Raw genomic sequence first — 20,309 nt, 5'->3', positions numbered from 1 at the left:
GGTACGTCCTTCATGACTTCCTGCATCCTACGTCATGATGTGCGAGAAACAGTATCACCCTATAGGAGGATATCATGCATACTTTAACTGTAGCTGCATGGTATTACACTGCAGCTTCTGTAACAAAGAATGACTGAATAAATGGTCTCTGGCATAGGGACCCCATGCATTTCCGGACGTCATTCGACTTTTTTTGTTCCTTATCCTCAAATTGATCAACCACTAGAGATTGTACATGGTAGAAAAAAATCACCTTGTGTATTCCATAGACCCTTACAGTGATAAAAGTAATCTGTCTGTGGAACGTATTGGCAGAATTTTCACAAAGGTTTAGCAACGCACCTTTAGCTGTGCTATGTCCCACACTGTAACTTTTTTTTTTTTTTTTTTTTTTGAGAGAGACATTCTGATGTTGCAGAGTTCATCTTTGACAGGCAACTGCAAAATGTGACACGAAACCAACTAAATGGAGAATCCAACAGTTCCCATTCCTATTTACTCATAATTTCGTTTACAAACAGACTTCCTCTATTTGCTTCACGTCAAAGTAAAATCAGATATGACAGATAAATTCTCCTCTAAGAGTCACGTCCTAAGACTTCACATAAATTTTACACATTTTTAGTGTTAACTGTATTAAAATCCTACAATATACTCAGTTTTCGTACGCTGTGTACCATCAGAAACGCATTTTGTGCTATAACATCAATTGCGATCAACATTTATCCTCGATAAAAATTATCGGAGTAGCAACTTCATTCAAAGAAACATTTATCCCATGTTTAATTGTGTATCAATGTTAATAAACGTAAATTTTATCTAATTTTCATAAGTTACCAGTGATGTGTGGTACGTATGTCGTAGAAAATCAGTGTTTGTGTAGCGCTTGTTGTAAGCAACATGTCGTATCCCATTGTCTGCATTTACCGTAAACTAACGATAACTTTCATTTGGTTTTCGACTACAACCTCTAATAATTTCAAGAGATTAGTAGCGTTTATAGAAGGTGCTACAGCAGGTATATTGGAAACATCGATTTGCCTACGGACTGCTTCATATCTTAACAGTGACTAGCTATACTTGGAGCTTAACTGCTTCAGAGCATAAAAAAGAATCTGCAGGCTTACTTCAATGGTACCTGTTTACTGTTCTGTAGAACATTACGCCATCCACAACACACTGCAGCCCTACTGTGAACACGGTCCTCGAACGTGGGAAGAGTTAGCTGACGTTTATAAGATCAGTCGCCTGGAAGCTACTGTATATGGGTGTTCCTGGAGAGTTACCAGCAGTCATGTATCAGATATGCCACAAATACCTGATTTACTATCATGTCCTGCTGTCGCTTCTACAGGGAGTACATGACCTGTCCCCGCTGATCCACTTGGCTGTCAGCAGCATGTACAGGAAGTACATGATCTGTCACCATTCATCCACTTTGGTGGGAGCGACATGTCAGTGGCAGGACTAGGCTTCCTGTACAGGGGTGGCGGGGACCAGGGATGACTCAGCACGTGGTACTCATCACCCTAACCAACGAATCTGAGGTGCTGTCTTCCACTGAAACCGAAACTGAGTCACTCAGACTCACTTCAGCTGATGGTATGTTCTGTGTCAAGAACAGGCAAACGCAAAAGGGTAGGATCTATTAACAGTAGGAAGTTCAAATGGACGGCGAGTAAAGGTATTCCTTAGGGAAATGGCGAAAAGAGAGAGATTGGAGGGAACACTAAGTGTACTCAGTGTGTATGGCTGGCAGCCTTATTCAGCCTGCTGAAAAGGCCATTCAGTCATCTTCTGAGGGAGTGGGGTGCTACTGGCTGCCGCCTGTGCTCTGCGGCCACGATTGAATCATTCAACTGGCAGAGAACCTTCAGAAAGCTCATCTAATTTCAGTGAGACTCTCAATTTGCAGCAGTGTAAAAGTGATCATGCACTTCCCGTTCTGAATCGAATGGAACGACTGACTCAGAGTTCGAAGGGTCTGTGACAAAGCAGGCTGAAATATCTTGGACTTGCATGCTAGGGTTAAGTACTCTAGGGACACACCAAATGGGTCAGGCGTGTGGTACACATCAGAGGCTGCTACTCAGGTAGCACCTGCTATAAACGCTACTAATCTCTTGAAATTATTAGAGGTTGTAGTCGAAAACCAAATGACAGTTACCGTTAGTTTACGGTAAATGCAGACAATGGGATACGACATGTTGCTTACAACAAGCGCTACACAAACACTGATTTTCTACGACATACGTACCACACATCACTGGTAACTTATGAAAGTTAGATAAAATTTACGTTTATTAACATTGATACACAATTAAAAATGGGATAAATGTTTCTTTGAATGAAGTTGCTACTCCGATAACTTTTATCGAGGATAAATGTTGATCGTAATTGATGTTATAGCACAAAATACGTTTCTGATGGTACACAGCGTACGAAAACTGAGTATTCAGCAGCCACTGATGAAGTGAAAGTACCTCTCAACTATCGGTATTATGGCAAGATGTACTAAACTGACTTTGGAGATGAATATGAATGAGTGACTGCAACATGATGCATTTGTTGAACCTTTTGCTGCACAGTTGTTTTATATTCTAGGACTTTGTCTCTTTGACACAAAGGGCTGAGCGTTTTTAATTTTAACCTAGGCCTTTACTTGGGAACACGGGAAGTGGGAGGCATTAAAGATGAAAGTATTCTCCTTGCCACCGAGAGTGAGTATCTGCTTTCTAATTTTCTTATCTGACAAGGTCTAGAAATAGAAAAAAAACTAGCTCTTATTAAATATTTCGCTAAAATTAAGTCTTAACACAGGAAAGAAATGTTTAGATACAGGTACTGTAGACTGAGGTGAAGTAAGTGAACTTAGGGAACAGTCCCTCTCTTCTATCCTACGCAGTTGGCACAGTTAGGAAATGGAGCCTGAACTTAAGTAACAGAACTTCCAACCGTGTCCTCCTCTAGCATTCCTTTTACTCAACAGTATTTGTCGATACCAGTATTATTTTCCGAATTTAGGACAGGTCAGTATTATCTCAGTTGATTTTCGGAAAACTTTCAGATAATTTTATATACGGTATGTTATATTTCGAGCTAAAATTACGAAAAGGAACTATTTTCATAAGATATTTTAGTTCTGATGTTATAACCGACACGTATTAATTGTGGATATATAGCTAAAATAATTTTTTTGCAAACACTGCAAATTGCTAATTATTGTCACACTTAAAATTTCTATAATTAATTACGTAACCCTGTACTGTTTACTGTATTTGTTTCTGGATTCATTTATGAAATAATAATCCAAATTAATAATGTAAATAAAACTACAAGGGATTCATATGTTAAGAAAAGTGGTAAAACGTTTGGAATATTGTTATTTCCTCAGAGTAACAGAGTCGTAAGCATGCTTATGATGTGATGGGATGTATTTTTGTGCGAACAACTTAATTTCGGCTTTCTTAACCTCAAAAATCAAAATACTGTATGATATACTAAAATGTGAGAAAACATATCTACATACAAAAATTTTTCCAACAACAACATTCAAATTTATTTGGTTTAAACCAACTGCGAGGACCTGATCTGACATTTACATCTTCAAGAATCAGACCCCTAGACAAGAAGAACTGGAGCCAACTCAACATGGCACGCTAAGCATACTAGAAAGATTATTGTAAACTACGCATGTCTCAAATCCTGATAACAAACTTTGCTTAATGTGGATAATAATGGGAGGAGAAAGGGGGGGGGGGTGAGATTACAGACTGACGGAATGGTTTCAGTTTTCCAGTCAGATACCGTCCGCACAGTTCACCATTAGGATGTCAGGACTAAGGACACCTAGGTCCTGGGAGTCGGCTGTACTCGGTATCGAGGGTGGGGAAATTCGTTCTCACGGATTCTAATTTCCAATATGTAGGGGAAGGCAGAAGTAAACGAACTACATGTTAGTAAGAGAAAGGACACTTCTAACAGATCTTTTCTAAGAGTAGTTCATTTCAACTAGTTCGTTCATGAACTACGGATCCCTAAACATACCTATTCATCGATGTCAGTGCCGTCAAGTTCTGCGTTTAAAACAAAGTATCAGGCGAAGCGACTGTATTTCTGTGCATTGATACTGCAATGAATCAGAATGAAGTTCTTAAAAATTCAATCAAGTTCCTGAATTCGTTGATTTGCCAGGCCTTTCGCTGCACGGTTTAAATCTGAAAATTTGCTTGGCTGTCATTCCTCTTCCAAACATATAGAAACTACGATTTTGCAGCGGTACCACGTTTTCTGCAAAAAACGATGATAATATCATTGAAGCCACAATGTTAAATGGGAACATGGCAGGAGAAGATATACTGCTACGACGCATCGCAACGGTCCGAGCAGGTATGCCGTTCAAGTTGAAAGGTTTGCTGTTCCCGATGCGTCTCACATTTTCAGAGACCACCAACAAAGCGCCGGCCGAAGTGGCCGAGCGGTTCTAGGCGCTTCAGTCTGGAACTGCGCGACCGCTACGGTCGCAGGTTCCAATCCTGCCTCGGGCATGGATGTGTGTGATGTCCTTAGGTTAGTTACGTTTAAGTAGTTCTAAGTTCAAGGGGACTGATGACCTAAGATGTTAAGTCCCATAGTGCTCAGAGCGATTTGAACCAACAAAGCACAGGGATGTTCGCTACAAGTCTGAGTACTAAGTTTTTGCGAATCCACGCTTCACGAATGCTGCATGTGTCATGATTTATTCGTGTGTGCACCAGTCAGAAAAGGAGAAAAAATTCAGTAACCAAAATATTTGACTACACAGAATTTAAACAGAAATACTTCCTTTGTTTTGAGCGGCATGAATCACATGCCCAGTACTCGGTATAACTCGAAAATCGAGTCTTAAGTAATTAACGTGGCTGAAATAAAAGTACTGCGTTGGTCTGTGTATATCAAGCGATAAATATGAAAAGAAGACGATTGTCTGTGATTAGTACTTTTAAAGGAGTACGTGTGTGTTCACAGGAAGACAAATGAGAAGAACATTTAATGACTAAGCTTGCTAAGTTATGTCTGGATATAAATACGAAGCTACATAACCACCGGAATGTTTTCCGCGTTGTTACAAGTGTGTGAAAGGAAAAGCCAACGGGCAATACGCAAAGAACGTACTGGATTACTGGTATAGTCCTGCGTATTCAATTACAGAGACATATAAACAGGTAGAACACGGCGATGCGGTCGGCAACACCTGAAAAGGCAACAAGTGTCTGGCAGCGTTGTTAGTTCGGTTACTGCTGCTACAATGGCAGGTTATCAAGATGTAAATCAGTTTGACCGTGGTGTTACTGTCGGCGCAGGAGCGACAGGACACAGCATCTCCAAAGTAGCGATGAAGTGGGGATTTTCCCGTACAACCATTTCGTTGAAAGTGACAGAAGTGCAACGCTTCCGCAAATTGCTATATATTTTAATGCTGGGCCATCAGCAAGAATCAGGATGCAAACCATTCAAGGAAACATCATCGATATCGGCTTTCGGAGCCGAAAGCCCACTCGTGTACCCTTGATGGCTGCATGACACAAATCATCGCGCCTCGCCTGGGCCCGTCAACACTGAGGCTGGACTGCTGATGACTGGAAGCATATTTCCTGGAAGGGTGAGTCTCGTTTCAAATTGTATCGAGTGGGTGGAGGAGTACGAGTATGGAAACAACCTCATCAATCTGTGGATGCTGCATGTCGGCAGGAGACTGGTCAACCTGGTGAAGGCTCTGTAATGGTGTGGGGTGTATGCTGTCGGAGTGATATGGGTCCCCTGATACGTCCAGATACGACTCCGGCAGGTGACGCAAACTTAAGCATCCTGCTTGATCACCTGCATCCATTTGTGTCCACTGTGCATTCCGACGGACTTGGGCAATTCCAGCAGGACAATGCGAAACGTCACACGTCCAGAATTGCTACAGAGTGGCTCCAGGAGCACTCTTCTGAGTTTCAACACTTCCGCTGGCCACCAGACTCCCCGACATGAACATTACTGAGCATATCTGGGATGCCTTCCAATGTGCTTTTCGGAAGAGATCTCCACCTCTTCGTACTCTTACCCTGCAGGATTCATGGTGTCAGTTCCCTCCAGCACTACTTCAGTGTTAAGTAGAGTCCATACCACACGTCGCCTTGCAGCACTCCTGCGTGATCGGGGGGCGGGGGAGGGGGGGCGCTATACGAAATTCCTTTGGTTCTTCAGTGTATATAACATGCAAATGCTTAGCGTGTTTAGTTATTTATACGTCCAAATCATATACCTTCCTACGTAGACAGACATACATGGTCCAATGGGTATAAGTACACATATTTCTATCGGTGACTGAGAGCAGTCTACTAAACAATACCATATCAGTACTTACACCATTTGCAGATTAATAATTATAGCTGTTACAGAGCGTATATTTTTAGATCTGTTAGAATTTGCAAGTGCGGATGACACAAGCAAGTCATTAAAAATGTACCTTCCTGTGGTCAGAAGTTCAGGTCCTAAAGTGTGGATGCGTAGAGGCGAAACGAAAGTTTATAGTGACAGGGGTAGTCCACTTCGAGGTATAATTACGACGGTGCAGTACGTAAAATATATAAAAAAACTAAACATGGTTCCTAAATACTTAAATGCCTGTACAACTAAAGTTAATCCTATTAATCTTTAAATTCTGTGTCAGAAATCTTTAACTGTGTGTCAGAAAAATCTGGTAAAAACATAGAGGTAATATGTATACAGCAGAGACGTCTGTCGTTATTCAGGAATGAGACCAGATATTATAGGTAAATCCTAGAGAATTAATAAAATACACACAACAGTATAGTGTTCACTGACGAATCAAAGACGTAGACTGAAGCAATCGCCTGTTCTCTGCTGACCACCCAGGGGCAGAAACCCTAAAGGAGGAACGTAAGAGAAGAATTGTGAGTACATTTTGAGTATCGAGGAACACGATCTGTAGTCTCCAGACAGACTTGCATAGGGAGAAGAATATCTTTACAACCCGTCTTCCGTGTCGACCAAATTGTTTTGACATGGAATACGACGACCGTGGTGCAGTATAGCTTGCCGTTCTCAGTAGGGAGTAGTGTATCAGCTCTCCTGTAGATGTGGCGGCCGTAGGGAGACATAATAGAATAACATTTAATGACTAAGCACTGTAAGATGTGTGTAGAGGGGGACATAACCACCGAAATGTTTGACAGAACACAAAATATAAACGTTTTCCGTGTGTGAAAGGAGAAGCCAAGATGCAATACACGAAAGATGTGTATGTGTGTATGCAGTGATTCTGTACACCTGTTTCAATATTGCCTACGTGTATAAGGGAAGTCCATGGTGTAAGTTGTTCTGAATCATCAGCTTAAAAGTCCAAACCCCACCTTTATTAACCGTTTACCTGTCAGGTAGCCGCGAGTGCATATTTCGTCCAAGCAACCCCTTTCCGTGGTCGTAGACTTCGCACACGGCTCAGCTCCAGAAACAGGTGTTCCTCCAGCAGCAGTGCATGTCTGCGGCCAATCACGAGCTGACGACAGTTGACAGTGATCAAGGACAGCGACAGCACGCCAGTGGCGAGACGCAATCAATACCTTCACCGCGCGATAACAACAGTGAAGTCACTAATGACAGTGCCACTAAAGCAGAGTTATTAAACACGGTTTTCCGAAACTCCTTCACCAAAGGAGACGAAGTAAATATTCCTGAATTCCAATAAATAACAACTGCCAAGATGATAAACATAGAAGTAGACATCCAGGTTGTAGCAAAGCAGCTTAAATTAATTAATAAAGGCAAGGTTTCCGGTCCAGATTGTATAGCAGTCAGGTTCCCATCAGATTTTGCTCATGCGATTGCTCCATATTTAGGAATTATATACAACCACTCTCTCACAGAGAGTTCTGTACCTAAAGACTGGAAAATTTCTCAAGTCACACCCATACCCAAAAAGAGAAGTAGGAGTAATCCGCTGAATTACAGGCCCATATCACTAACGTCGATTTCCAGTAGGGTTTTGTAACATATACTGTGTTCGAACATTATTAATTACCTCAAAGAAAATGATTTATTGACACATAGTCAGCTAGGATTCAGAAAATATTGTTCTTATGAAACAAAACTAGCTGTTTATACTCATGAAGTAGTGAGGATTGCATGGAAAGTGACAGGGGATGTCATATTGATTTTATACTTTTAGATTTCCAGAAGACTTTCGGTACCATTCCTCATAAGCGTCTTCTAGCCAAACTGCGTGCCTATGGCATATCGCCTCAGTTGTGCTACTGGATTCGTGATTTCCTGTCAGAAAGGTCACAGTTCGTAGTAATAGATAGAAAGTAATCGAGTAAAACAGAAGTAATATTTGGCGTTCCCCAAGGAAGTGTTATAGGCCCTCTATTGTTTCTGATCTATGTTAACGTTATAGGAGACAGTCTGAGTAGCCGTCTTTAGATTATTTGCAGATGATGCCTCCACTTACCGTCTTGAAAAATTATCAGGTGACCAAAACGAATTGCTAAATAATTTAGGTAAGATAGCTGTATGGTTCGAAAAGTGACAATTGACCCTGAACGAAGAAGAGTGAAGTTATTCACTTTAGTACTAAAAGAAATCCACTGAATTTCGATTACGCGATAAGTTACACAAAACTGAAGTAAGGAAATTCAACTAAATACCTAGGGATTAATATTACAAATAACCTAAATTGGAACGATCACACAGATAATGTTGTGGGTAGAGCAAACCGAAGACTGCGATTCATTGGCGGAGCACTTAGAAATTGCAACAGTTTCGCCCTATTCTGGAGTATTGCTGTGTGGTGTGGGTTCCACGTCTGGTGGGACTGACGGATAACATCGTAAAAGTTCAAAGAAGGACAGCTTGTTTTTTACTATCGCGAAGTAGGGGAGATAGTGCTACAGACGTGATACGTGAATTGGAGTGGCAATCATTATAACAAAGGCATTTTTGTTGCTACGGGATCTTCTCATGAAATTTCAATCACCATTTTTCTCTCCTGATTGCGAAAACATTCTGTTGGCGCCCACCTACATAGGGAGAAATGATCATCACGATAAAATACGAGAAATAGGGGCTCGCACAAAAAAATGTAAGTGCTCGTTTTTCCTGCGCGCCTTTCGAGAGTGGAACAGTAGAGAGACAGCATGAAGGTGGTTCATTGAACCTTCTGCGAGGCAGTTTGTTGTGAGTAGCAGAGTAATCACGCAAATTTTTATGTAGATATTGTAGCAGCAAGAATTAACGACCAGCCCCATGCATCCTTCCATCGCCCAAGTGTTCCAGGTGTCCAGGCATCGCCGTTGCTAGCCAGCTGGCACCCTCCAAAAGGACCCACAGGCAGTGACACGATCTGCCTCCCTCACTCCTCGTGTTTCTTACGAACTACTCCCTGTCTGTCAATTCTGTGCGCCTGTTTCAATGCCGTCTCTATGCAATAGCTCTGTCATTAGTAAAAGAACGCTATCCATGGAAGTAAGACAGACAATGGTTGCGTCAAGGCTGCTCCTGCGACCACTGGGTAGTTGTGATAACCTGGTTTTCCAGCAGACTCATGCTCTCCTGTCCTGCACTCACATCACTGCGTTCGTTTTTCATTCATAATTGTGTCTTGCCTTCCAAAGTTGAAGAACGTGTACTTGCCTAAAGTGAAAGATGTAAGTGCAAGAGTCTGGCGTATTTTTGTGATTATATGGTTTAGTAAGGAAAGGCAAAACCTACGTTTCTAGCATTTGTAGACAGAGCCATTAAGCCCCAGAGCCATGGAACAGCGGTTGTGTTTCGCCAACACTATTGTCTACAGAACTGATGAACAGTGCTTTGATGTGAATATAGTTTGGTTTAGTGGCTAAGCCAACTTCATGTTGCGTGCGTTCGTCGATAAGCGTAAATGGCGCATCTGGGGGACTGAGAGTCTGCATTTGGCGGTCTAGAAGTCTCTTCACTCTCAACAGGAGATTGTGTGCAATGTCCAATCACCGAATAATCGGTGGATATTCCTTTGGTGACTACAGAATGGTACGTGAAGGTGTTGAAAAATGATTTCATCCCCATTATCGAAAGTGGCAGTGATTTCGACAAGATGTGATCTGTGCAAGTATGAGCTTGACCCATATCGAAGCAGTGGAGCGTTTGATGTCCTTGAGAAGCACTTTGGAGACTGCATTCTGGCTCTGGGGCGCTCAGATTCCACTGGCGTGTGCCTCGATTGGATTCACTTTCAGATAAAACAGATATGCCATGCTTACCTGTATATGTAAAACTTCTCTCACTTTCTACATATTCGTTGAATAGATTAAGAATAATTGTTTGTAGCACACTTCCTTGCTGGACTCATTTCTGAACATGTGTATAACCTGTGTAGAGCGCACACCAATAAAAGTCCTTTATTTTTGTATACAGCTTCCACAGAACATATCAGTGTCTGTGCATATTCCTACTTTCTTCTATAACTCAAAGTTTATTTAGCCATTTTACATTGTGAAACATTTTCTGTATACCTACAAAAGCTGTGTATTTACATTTTAAAATTAAGTTTAAAGATATTATTCCTCCTTCGATACTTCGGGTTTTCATGAATCGAAGCTGACTCTGATAATCTTATGTCAACTGTTCGAAGACAATGGAAGCTTTTATTTTATGAGGCATCTACAACTAAGCTAAGACTTCGGTAATATTAGTATTTTAAGACATCGCTCCTTCTAGGATTAATATAATGATGTTTCTCTAGAATCTAAGGACAGTTTTCCCTCTTCATATATGTTACACTTAGGAGTATATAACACACTTCTGATTTCGATTCCTCCAGGTTCGAGAAAGTCAGCAGGAATGTTGTCTTTCCCTTGTGCTTTCTTGTTCCTCAGGATTCTCAGAGTCAGTTGATACAAAATAACTGCAATAAATAATAATCATTTAACACGTCGTTTAAAGGATCAACCTGATCGTCTGATGTAGTAACTGGAACTGTGACTATCTTCAGCACTAATTATACCTTGTAATAAAGAACTTATATCAAGAAAGATTAGTTATCAATGCCATCTGGAACAATGTGGTAGCGTGACATCACTTATGAAATGATGGCAAATATGTTAGTTGAAAAGGTGGCATATTCTCCATAACTGGCCCTGACATATCGCCCTACAGTAATAGCTTCCAACCTTTCTGAGACCATATTCCCAGAGTGCAACCAGATACTAGCTAGGACTCGCAAACACATACACACACACCAAATCATCATCTTTAGCGATTAACTAAACTTTAAAAAGAAGAATATTTTGTTTGGTAATTTTTGTTTTCCAAATGATGAAACATAAATTATACTCAGCTTTTGTAGACGCTTTATTAAAACTCAGACTAATGAGTTAATGACACAATTTGTACTTGTTATTTGTAACATCCATTTTCCATGGAATGATGCAGCCTTTTTCATTGCATGTACTACTCTTCAAAAACGAAAGTTAACTAACGGTCTACACTGACAGTATGCACTTGTTAGAAAACATGTTTCCTCTACACCACTTCTCTCTCTCATGACAGTTGCTTCACCCTCTCGCTGCAGCCTTACTTGAAATGAATCAAGCTATAAACCGTGCACTATACTTATTGTTTGTAAATCATATGATTGCTGGAATCCTTACTTCTGAACTGTTAGAAACCGTAAGATTTCAACTTGCCACCCATTTTGTCTGACTACACGCTACAAATAATAATAATAAAATGCTGTACACACCCTACAACAGAATAGTAGCCACTACATAGAAAGTACTGAGTTGAAGTTTAATTTATTTCGTTTATTGTTATGAAGTGAGTAATGAAGAAATTTCTGGTCTACTGCAATCAATTTTATGAGATATTTAACCATAAGTGATTTATATGTCTCGATTTCTTTATCGTAGGTGCATGGCAAAAAGTACAAACTATTCTGTATAGCACGAGGATTATGTGTGGAAGATGAAGCTCATACATCCATTTGACGAGCTCTATCTTCACCACATTGTGTCATTCGTTGATGCTATTATTTGAAAGTAAAAGTTAGCAGTAATAATAAGTGCGACGTTTTTTAAATAATTTAGTATTGTGAGCGAAACACAGTTAGGCACATTTGTTTTTATCCCTCACGAAATTTAATTTTATTCATTGTGGGTGGGGGTTGTAACTATGCTACTACTCTACACAATGTTGGGTCTTGTGATATTGTACTATGTCAGAAGTTGCCATCTAGCTATGCCTGCCACCTTGATGTAATGTTTCTAGAAAGTCATTACAGACTGTGATAGCAGTTAGTTGATCCCCTGTGGGTATCAGTTCCAGCAGAGAAACGTGTTGGATTAGCAGTTAAGGACAGAGGGATACAGATTTCAGGCGTAAAATATCATTGTTGTCTTAAATAACTTTAGAAATCAGGACTGTGTGTTGAGTAAATTATGAATACAGTACCTTCTGACGCTCTTAGTATTGTGATAGATCTCCATTTTGATATTCTGAGCAAGTAATTGTAGAAAGACACTAACGACGAGAGGTCTCTATTCCTTCTGGGGCTTTTTGTACAAACAAATGGGAGACTTTTAAGGGGAGATGTAATAGATTTTGGTCCAAAATTTCGATTTTTTTTTAAAATGTCATTTTCTTGATCTACACAGTTTAATCTATATTGTGTACGAATTTTATCATGATAGCAGCTTTAGAAATGCCTTTATACTGTTAAACTGATTAAATCTGCACTGCTGGCCACTCCCACCTCTCCCAACAATTGGGAAACTGGTTGCTTCAGCGGAATTTTTGTCAGTGTTAAAGATATTTTCTTTCGATATCTTTGGCTGGCATCCATATCTTTGCCTGAAAACTTGCTTGTATGTGGTTTATTTACGTTTTGACAATACTAACACATATTAGTGGGTGGAAAGTTGAATTCGCAAATCTTTATGTGGAAGTCTAAATTTATGCATAATGGGTGGTGGAAAAATTGTGTATAGGAAACGGAGGTTTCAAGGAAATCGGTTCACCAACAAAAAAGAGGAATTAGCTAGAAATGAAGAACACAAGCTCTCAGTTTATCCACTGATGAAGCACCAATGCACAATCTGTGTCAAAAGACGATTATTAAACAACAAAAATATGGTTCCATTGGCTCTGAGCACTATGGGACTTAACTTCTGAGGTCATCAGTCCCCTAGAACTTAGAACTACTTAAACCTAACTAACGTAAGTACATCACACACATCTATGCCCGAGGCAGGATTCAAACCTGCGACCATAGCGGTCGCTCGGCTCCAGACTGTAGCGCCTAGAACCGCTTGGCCACTCCAGCCGGCGTTAAACAACAGAATTGAGTCGTATTCATATAAACACTCGTTACCAGAACATGTTATGAATGCATTTAAACCCACATTGAGGTTTGTTGCAAAACCTTCTTTATTGGGGAAGTGTCTTCATGGAAAGAGACAAAATGCAAATGAAAGCCTCAATAATTTAATTTGGATTATATGCTCAAAAAGGACATTCTGTGGACTTGAAGTACTCGACATAGGTGTCTATTATGCAGTTATATGTCACAATAATGGAAATAATTGCAGAATTGAAGTTGACTGTTGGTATAGATCTTGATGTGTTTACAAGAAAAGCATTTTACACTGTCGAGAAAGCTAACAGGTCAGTGTCTTACCTGCAAATGCAGGCCAGGCAGATTCGAAGAGGAGAGAAGAGAAACCTGAAGGATGAGGAATATCAGTATGGAGGATTTTAAAATTGAGGTAAGCTTATTACATGTATAAATATGAGAAGAAAATCTTTGAACATCATTTTCTCTGTTTCACAATTTTTACGTTATTAGAAGTCTTTTCTCAAAAAGTATATGCTCTAAGGCTTTGAAATTTTCGTGAACTGTTCACAACGTGCTGCTGTCTCCCCGGAACTAAAAAATTCGAGATCCTACAAATACGTTCGGATTTTTAGTTGATTATATGCAGAAAAAGTTAATTTTGGATGTGCAAGATTAAAAACATTCTTAATGACACAATTTGTACCATAAGATTCAAAGCTGCGGTTCAATGGACTTATAACCTTCTTAGAACACTACATTATACATTTCAGATTAATTGCATGGTTAAAATATAAGTTATGGCTTTTTATAAGAAAACAATAAAAATTAAAAATTAAAATTAATGGCAAAATATTAATCCTGCTTATTTCAATATATTTTTCTGTTAAAACACTGCTCTTTTGTTTTATGCAAGGAAAATTTTAGAATTGTACATTAATAAATGTGGGTGTAATGATTTTTTAAATAAACATTTTCCATTACATACCTACTGAAACAGTTTTTCTTAATGATTTACATCTATTCGCTTGTGGCATCAGTCTGACACAGAAAGTATATCATATTGTTGCAAATGGCGTGTGATTGGAAAAATATCCTAACTGAAGGTTTATACAGATTTGATTGTGTGGCTCATACAAGTATAGAGGGTACTGTATGAGGGCAAAGGATTGCTCAGTGACACCATGTTCCAGAAGCCCTAACAGTGGGACGAGTTCATGAGGCTGAGGAGGCCACAGCCGTGGATCTGGGCGCCCTGCTGGACGCCGGGGACGGCGCTGTGGTGACTCTGCTGGCCGGGGACAATACGCAGCTGGTGGCTCACAGGGCTATCTTGGCCGCCAGGAGCGCCGTGTTTGCGGGCATGCTCCGTCATCTCACCATAGAGGCCAGCAGCAGCCAGCTCGCACTCTCCGACATAGAGGGCCCTGTGCTGCGCCAGGTGCTGGCACACCTCTACACCCTCCAGCCCCCACAGCTGCCCAGCATGGCGCCACAGCTGTTGGTCGCCGCTGACCAATACGGCTTGTCAGTACTGAAGGTGCAGTGCGAGCAACAGGTGGCTGCACAGCTGTCTGTCGAGACTGCATCAGCCACAGGTGTTCTCGCGATTCGGCACTCCGCTAACATGCTGAAGCAGGCTGCTGTCTCCTTCATAAAGGCCCACTTGCTCAGTGTGATGGCGACGCAGGGCTGGGATGAGGCTGTAGTCAACGACCCACAAACTTTTATGGAGTTGGTTCACCTGATTGCAGAGACACCGACAGACGCCAGGTAAGCATGAGACAAGCTGCTCATCTATGTTACACAGCTCTAAGTGTACGTACTGACAAGCCTATAATGTCCACCACTAAGTGTAATTAGAGGTGCCTGCGTCATAAAATACACTACTATTCATATTGAAACGTCCCCTTAGAGAAATTATACATGACTGTGCTTAAACTGACACACAATATTTTTTTAGCGCTACGCAATCTGACTTTCAAAAATCCCTACAAAAGAATGGCCCTGACTAACATTAACCTATACCTTTCACAAATCACTCACCTCACAAAAATGTTCGTTACTCGAACTACTGCAATACAGCGAGCGCCACTACTGCCAGCTGAATAAAAGATTCAAACTTCTGAAGGCACTAACTACTGATAGGCATAGTTAGCAAATGAAAGATTTTGATAGGGAACAAACAATGTATTTACCTCAATAGTGTTCAAAAGTCATAATGTATATAGCAGTTCATGACATCCAGTATTACAAATTTCAAAACTCCGCCATCTCTCTCCCCACATCCACGACTGCTGGCGGCTCACCTCCAACTGCGCAACGCTACGCGCTGTTAACATCCAGCTGCCCAACAGTACAATGGCAGACAACAATGCAAACTAGCCACAGACTGCACACAGCACAGCTAGTGATTTTCATACAGAGCGCTACGTGGCGTTACCAATATAAAAACCTAAACAGCCTACTTACAATATCCAGTTTCTTGTATACGCTATATGATGAAAAGTATCTATACACCTGGCTGAAAATGACAAACAAGTTCGTGGCGCCCTCTATCGGTAATGCAGGAATTCAATATGGTGTTGGCCCATCCTCAGCCTTCATAACAGCTGCTGGAAGGTTTCTTTGGGCCCATTTTTCACGGAGTTCACGGCGTTCCAAAACATCCCAAAGGTGTTCTATAGCATTCAGGTCAGGACTCTGTGCAAGCCAGTCGATTACAAACATTATTCTCGTCTAACCAGTCTGACACAGCTCGTGTATTGTGAGCAGGTGCTCGATCGTGTTGAAAGATACAATCGCCATCCCTGAATTGCCCTTCAACAGTGGCAAAGGTTCTTAAAACATGAATATGGGAGTGTGGTGTGATATTGCCACCCAAAAGAACAAGGGGTGCAAGAACCCTCCACGAAAAACACGACGACACCATAGCACCACCGCCTCCGAATTCTACTGTTGGCGCGACACGCACTGGCAGATGACGTTCACTGGGCATTGACCACAGCCACACCCTACCATCGGGTCGCCACATTGTGTGCCGTGATTCGTCACACCACACAACGTTTTTTCCACCGTTCAATGGTCCAACGTTTATGCTCCTTACACTAAGCGAGGCGTGGTTCGGCATTAACCAGCGTGATGTGTGGCTTATGAGTAGCTGCTCGACCATGAAATACAAGTTTTCAAACCTCCCACATAACTGTCATAGTACTTGCAATGGCTCCTGATGCAGTTTGGAATAACTGTGTGATGGTCTGGATAGATGTCTGCCTATTACACGTTACCATCCTCTTCAACTGTCGGCAGTCTCTGTCCGTCAAGAGACGAGATTGGCCTGAACGTTTTGTGCTGTATATGTCCCTTCACGTTTCCCCTTCACTATCGCATCGGAAATAGTGGACCGAGTTATGTTTAGGAGTGTGGAAATCTCTGGTACAGACGTATGACACAAGTGACACCCAATCACCTGACCATATTCGAAGTCCGTGAGTTCCGCATAGCACCCCATTCTACTATCTCACGATGTCTAATGACTACAGAGGTCGCTTATATAGAGTATTTGGCAGCACAGTGCACCTGATATGAAAAACTCATGGTTTTGGAGGGTGTCTGGATTCTTTTGATCACATCGTGTAAGTAATGTATTTACAGCTGCAAGTAGGATGAGACTCCAGCTGTACAGTTCTCTGACGATATATTAGAATTTGTGTTGCAGTGGAGCTCGAGCTTAGGCTTGCCACTTTATGGGACAGTTTGCCTCAACCACTTTGGCTATCCAAGCACTCTTCCAGACCTCCAAACTTCACCATGTGTCCACATCCTGCATTTGCACAAATGCTTTGATTCTCACTCAGAAAGAGACATACTTATTATTGTCATGGTCTTTCCTAGACATGTAAAAATTTTCCATTGTCTTTATTTGTTATGGAATATCCTCCATACATGCATGCATATCTGAGGGAACACACACTGCTATGACCGACAGCTGTATGAAATACAAGAAATGCATTCGCAACTGCTAATACAATGACACACCAAGTATACAATATAGGGTGAATCACTGGAAACTTGCAAATGATGTAAAAATAGAAAGCACAATTGATGTGCGGTTTCACAAAATTGATTAATAGTGAGGGACTCGTGTTATTCACTTATCAATAGATTGTAATAATACATAGAATAGGTTTTCTTGGTGAAAACATTCAATTCTTTGAAAGGAACAATGCCAGTGATACTAAACAACAAAAAGTAAGGTAAATTAGAATGTCCATGCTGTTTGGTGCAGGATTCTATGTGACTCAATTACGACATATCGTAGTTTGAAAAGTCCCCACGCCAAAACTTGTACCTATGGTCATCATCATCATCATCATCATCATCATCATTGGGTTGTCTGCCTTGCAGCAGGTTTTAACTGCCTAGCCCTCCATGCTTCTCCGTCTGCTGCGTTTCTCTTCATTCTTTGGTACCCACCTTGTGGCCTGCAGACATCGTCCAGCATCTGAAACCTTCTTCTGCCCTTCCTTGTCTTTCCAAGAAGGAAACGTTCAGTTGTCTCTACTAGAAGGCAATCTCTTCTTAGATTGTGGCCTATCCAGTTTAGTTTCCTGTCCTCCATCGCTAGCAGCATCCTCCGTTCTTCTCCAACTCTCCTCAGTATATCTGAGTAATTCCTAACTATATCAGTCCAGCTGATCATCGTTCCACGCCATATCCACATTTCACAAGCTTTCTCTTTTCATTCTGCTTTATCAAAGTCCACGTTTCTGCTCCATACAAGGCCATGCTCCATATCAAGCACTTAACCAGTCGCTTCCTTAATTCCTTGTTTAAACAACTAGTTAAGAGTCTTCTCTGCTTTTGAAATGCCTCTTCCGCCTGAGCCATTCTCACCTTGATATCTTGTTGTCAGTCCGTATCTTCTTTAATCCAAGTTCTCAAATACTTGAATGCTCTTACCTGTTCTATGATTTCTGACTCCAAATTAATTTTTACTTTTCTTTTCTTTAGGCTTATGGCAATGCTTTTGGTTTTCTTTTTATTAATTGTCATTCCATATACTACAAAGACTTCATTCAGGTCATTTAGCACTTGAGTCAGCTTCTCTTGATTTTTTACGAGGATCGCCATGTCATCTGCAAATCTTATACATTCAATATTTTGTCGACCTATCCTGACGCCTCCTGTCAGCTTTCCAGTACTTCCTCCTGACAGATGTTAAATAAGATCGGCGAGAGACAATAGCCCTGTCTAACAACTCTCCCAATCCTGTTGTCTCCAGACATCTCATTACCTATTCGTACCCGAGCTTTCTGATTCAGGTACAGATTTGCCATCAGTCTTCTCACATTCCACTTTACTCCCTTCTTTTTCTAAAGACCTACCAGCTTATCGAACTGCACTCTATCAAAAGTCTTTTCAAGGTTTATGAAGACAGCACACACTTCTATGCTCTTTTCTATGTATCTTTCGCCGATGGTTCTTAGAAGCCCAATGGCATCTCGTATTCACCTTTCTCCTTACGAAACCATAGTGTTCTTCACCAAGTGTTTCTTGCAGTGTTCCATATAGCCTCCTATTCAGAATCCGAAGAACTACTTTTCCTACTTGCGGTAAGAGGCTGATTGTCCCGTGGTCTGCACACTTTTTACGATAATTAGTCTTTGGGATTGGGACTATTATACTTACGAGAAAGTCTTCTGCCTATTCACATTTGTCGTAGATGTAGTTGCAAAGAGAGGTCAACTCATTTTTGCCTGTTTCTTTTAAAATCTTCAAGATTTCCGCCGGAACGTCATCTACACCGCATGCTGTGTTTTTTCAAGTTCTCCCAATGCCTTATTTGCCTCTGAACCTAGGATAAAATCTCCTTTTTAATTTCATTTACTCATTCTTCCTCCTCAATCTGCAGATCAGAGTGTCTGTGGTAGCACACAATAAAGAAAAGCAGAAGTGCATACATTAGTTATGTGGATTCCGGCCAGCAACGTGGTAGTTGACCACCACAGGTTGTGTTCAAAAGCAGCACCAGAAACGGCAAAACACAGTTCCAGTCTGGTTTCAACGGCCGCTGCAGCGGAGATGTCCAAGAACGCTGCAGTAATACGTCGCTGCATATCATCGACTGTAGTCTGTGTGTCCTTGTAGACAGAGACTTTCTGCTTCCCACACAGAAAAATGTCTACAGGCGTAGAATCTTGGGAATGGGACAGCCAAGGTACACATCCTCAGCATCCAATCCAGCAATTTGGAAAGATTTCGTGAAGATATACTGCAGTACTTAGTGCGCTATTGGTTGAACAGCCATCATGTTGGTACCATAGGATCCTCCTAGTCTGCAGAGGAAGAGCAGAGCATCCATGGATTATGGCAGCTGTGATACTTGTTCGCGTTCAGATTTGCGTATATTAAAAACGGACCTGTGAACCGGCAGTTCACTATCCCACTGTATTTTGACGCCCATTGGTCGATGACGCTCCATCTGACGAAGCCGACAGCGATTGTCAACAGACCAACAGGGTATGTGTCGATGATTTACTTGGCACGTTTATTAACTGTGGCTTCATCACTGAACAAGATACATGATACACATGGAGTATTCTGTCTTAATGCCCATGTATAGAAGTTAACACGTTTGTCATAATCGTTTCCATGCAGTTCTTGATGGAGAGAGAGATGTGATAATGGTGGAATATATGTCAGGGGACAATACGTCAATACGTACGACAATTGCCTGACTCGTGCCACGTCCCCATGCGATTACAGGGCAGCTAACGTGCGGATCAACTACAACAGCAAGAAGCACTTTAATTTGCCCCTCTTCTGTCGTCACTTGTTTTTTTCTGTTACACTGTCTGGGTATTACATTATCTCTTTCACGTGAATGGCCTTAGAGGTTGATAAATAATTGGTAAGACGCAAACTAAATTCCTGTAGAACAGGCCATGAAGGCCCA

The 20,309-nt window shown here is 41.2% G+C and overlaps 1 protein-coding gene across 3 annotated transcripts in view; it reads left to right on the top strand.

Moving 5' to 3' along the window:
* Positions 1 to 20,309, top strand: part of LOC126427322 (ankyrin-3-like) — a 56,924-nt gene that overhangs the window by 18,316 nt on the left and 18,299 nt on the right. For 2 of the 3 annotated variants that reach the window (XM_050089630.1, XM_050089631.1), the window contains exon 3: positions 14,545 to 15,124. In XM_050089630.1, the coding sequence (XP_049945587.1) occupies positions 14,545 to 15,124 (580 nt within the window). The remainder of the gene's footprint in view (positions 1 to 14,544; positions 15,125 to 20,309) is intronic. The other variant, XM_050089632.1, reaches the window with a different exon arrangement.

The sequence above is a fragment of the Schistocerca serialis genome, chromosome 11 (assembly GCF_023864345.2).
Source record: "Schistocerca serialis cubense isolate TAMUIC-IGC-003099 chromosome 11, iqSchSeri2.2, whole genome shotgun sequence".
Taxonomy (NCBI): Eukaryota; Metazoa; Arthropoda; class Insecta; order Orthoptera; family Acrididae; genus Schistocerca; species Schistocerca serialis.
The sequence above is the reverse complement of the archived record's forward strand: the minus strand, read 5'-3'. Positions and strand labels throughout refer to the sequence as shown.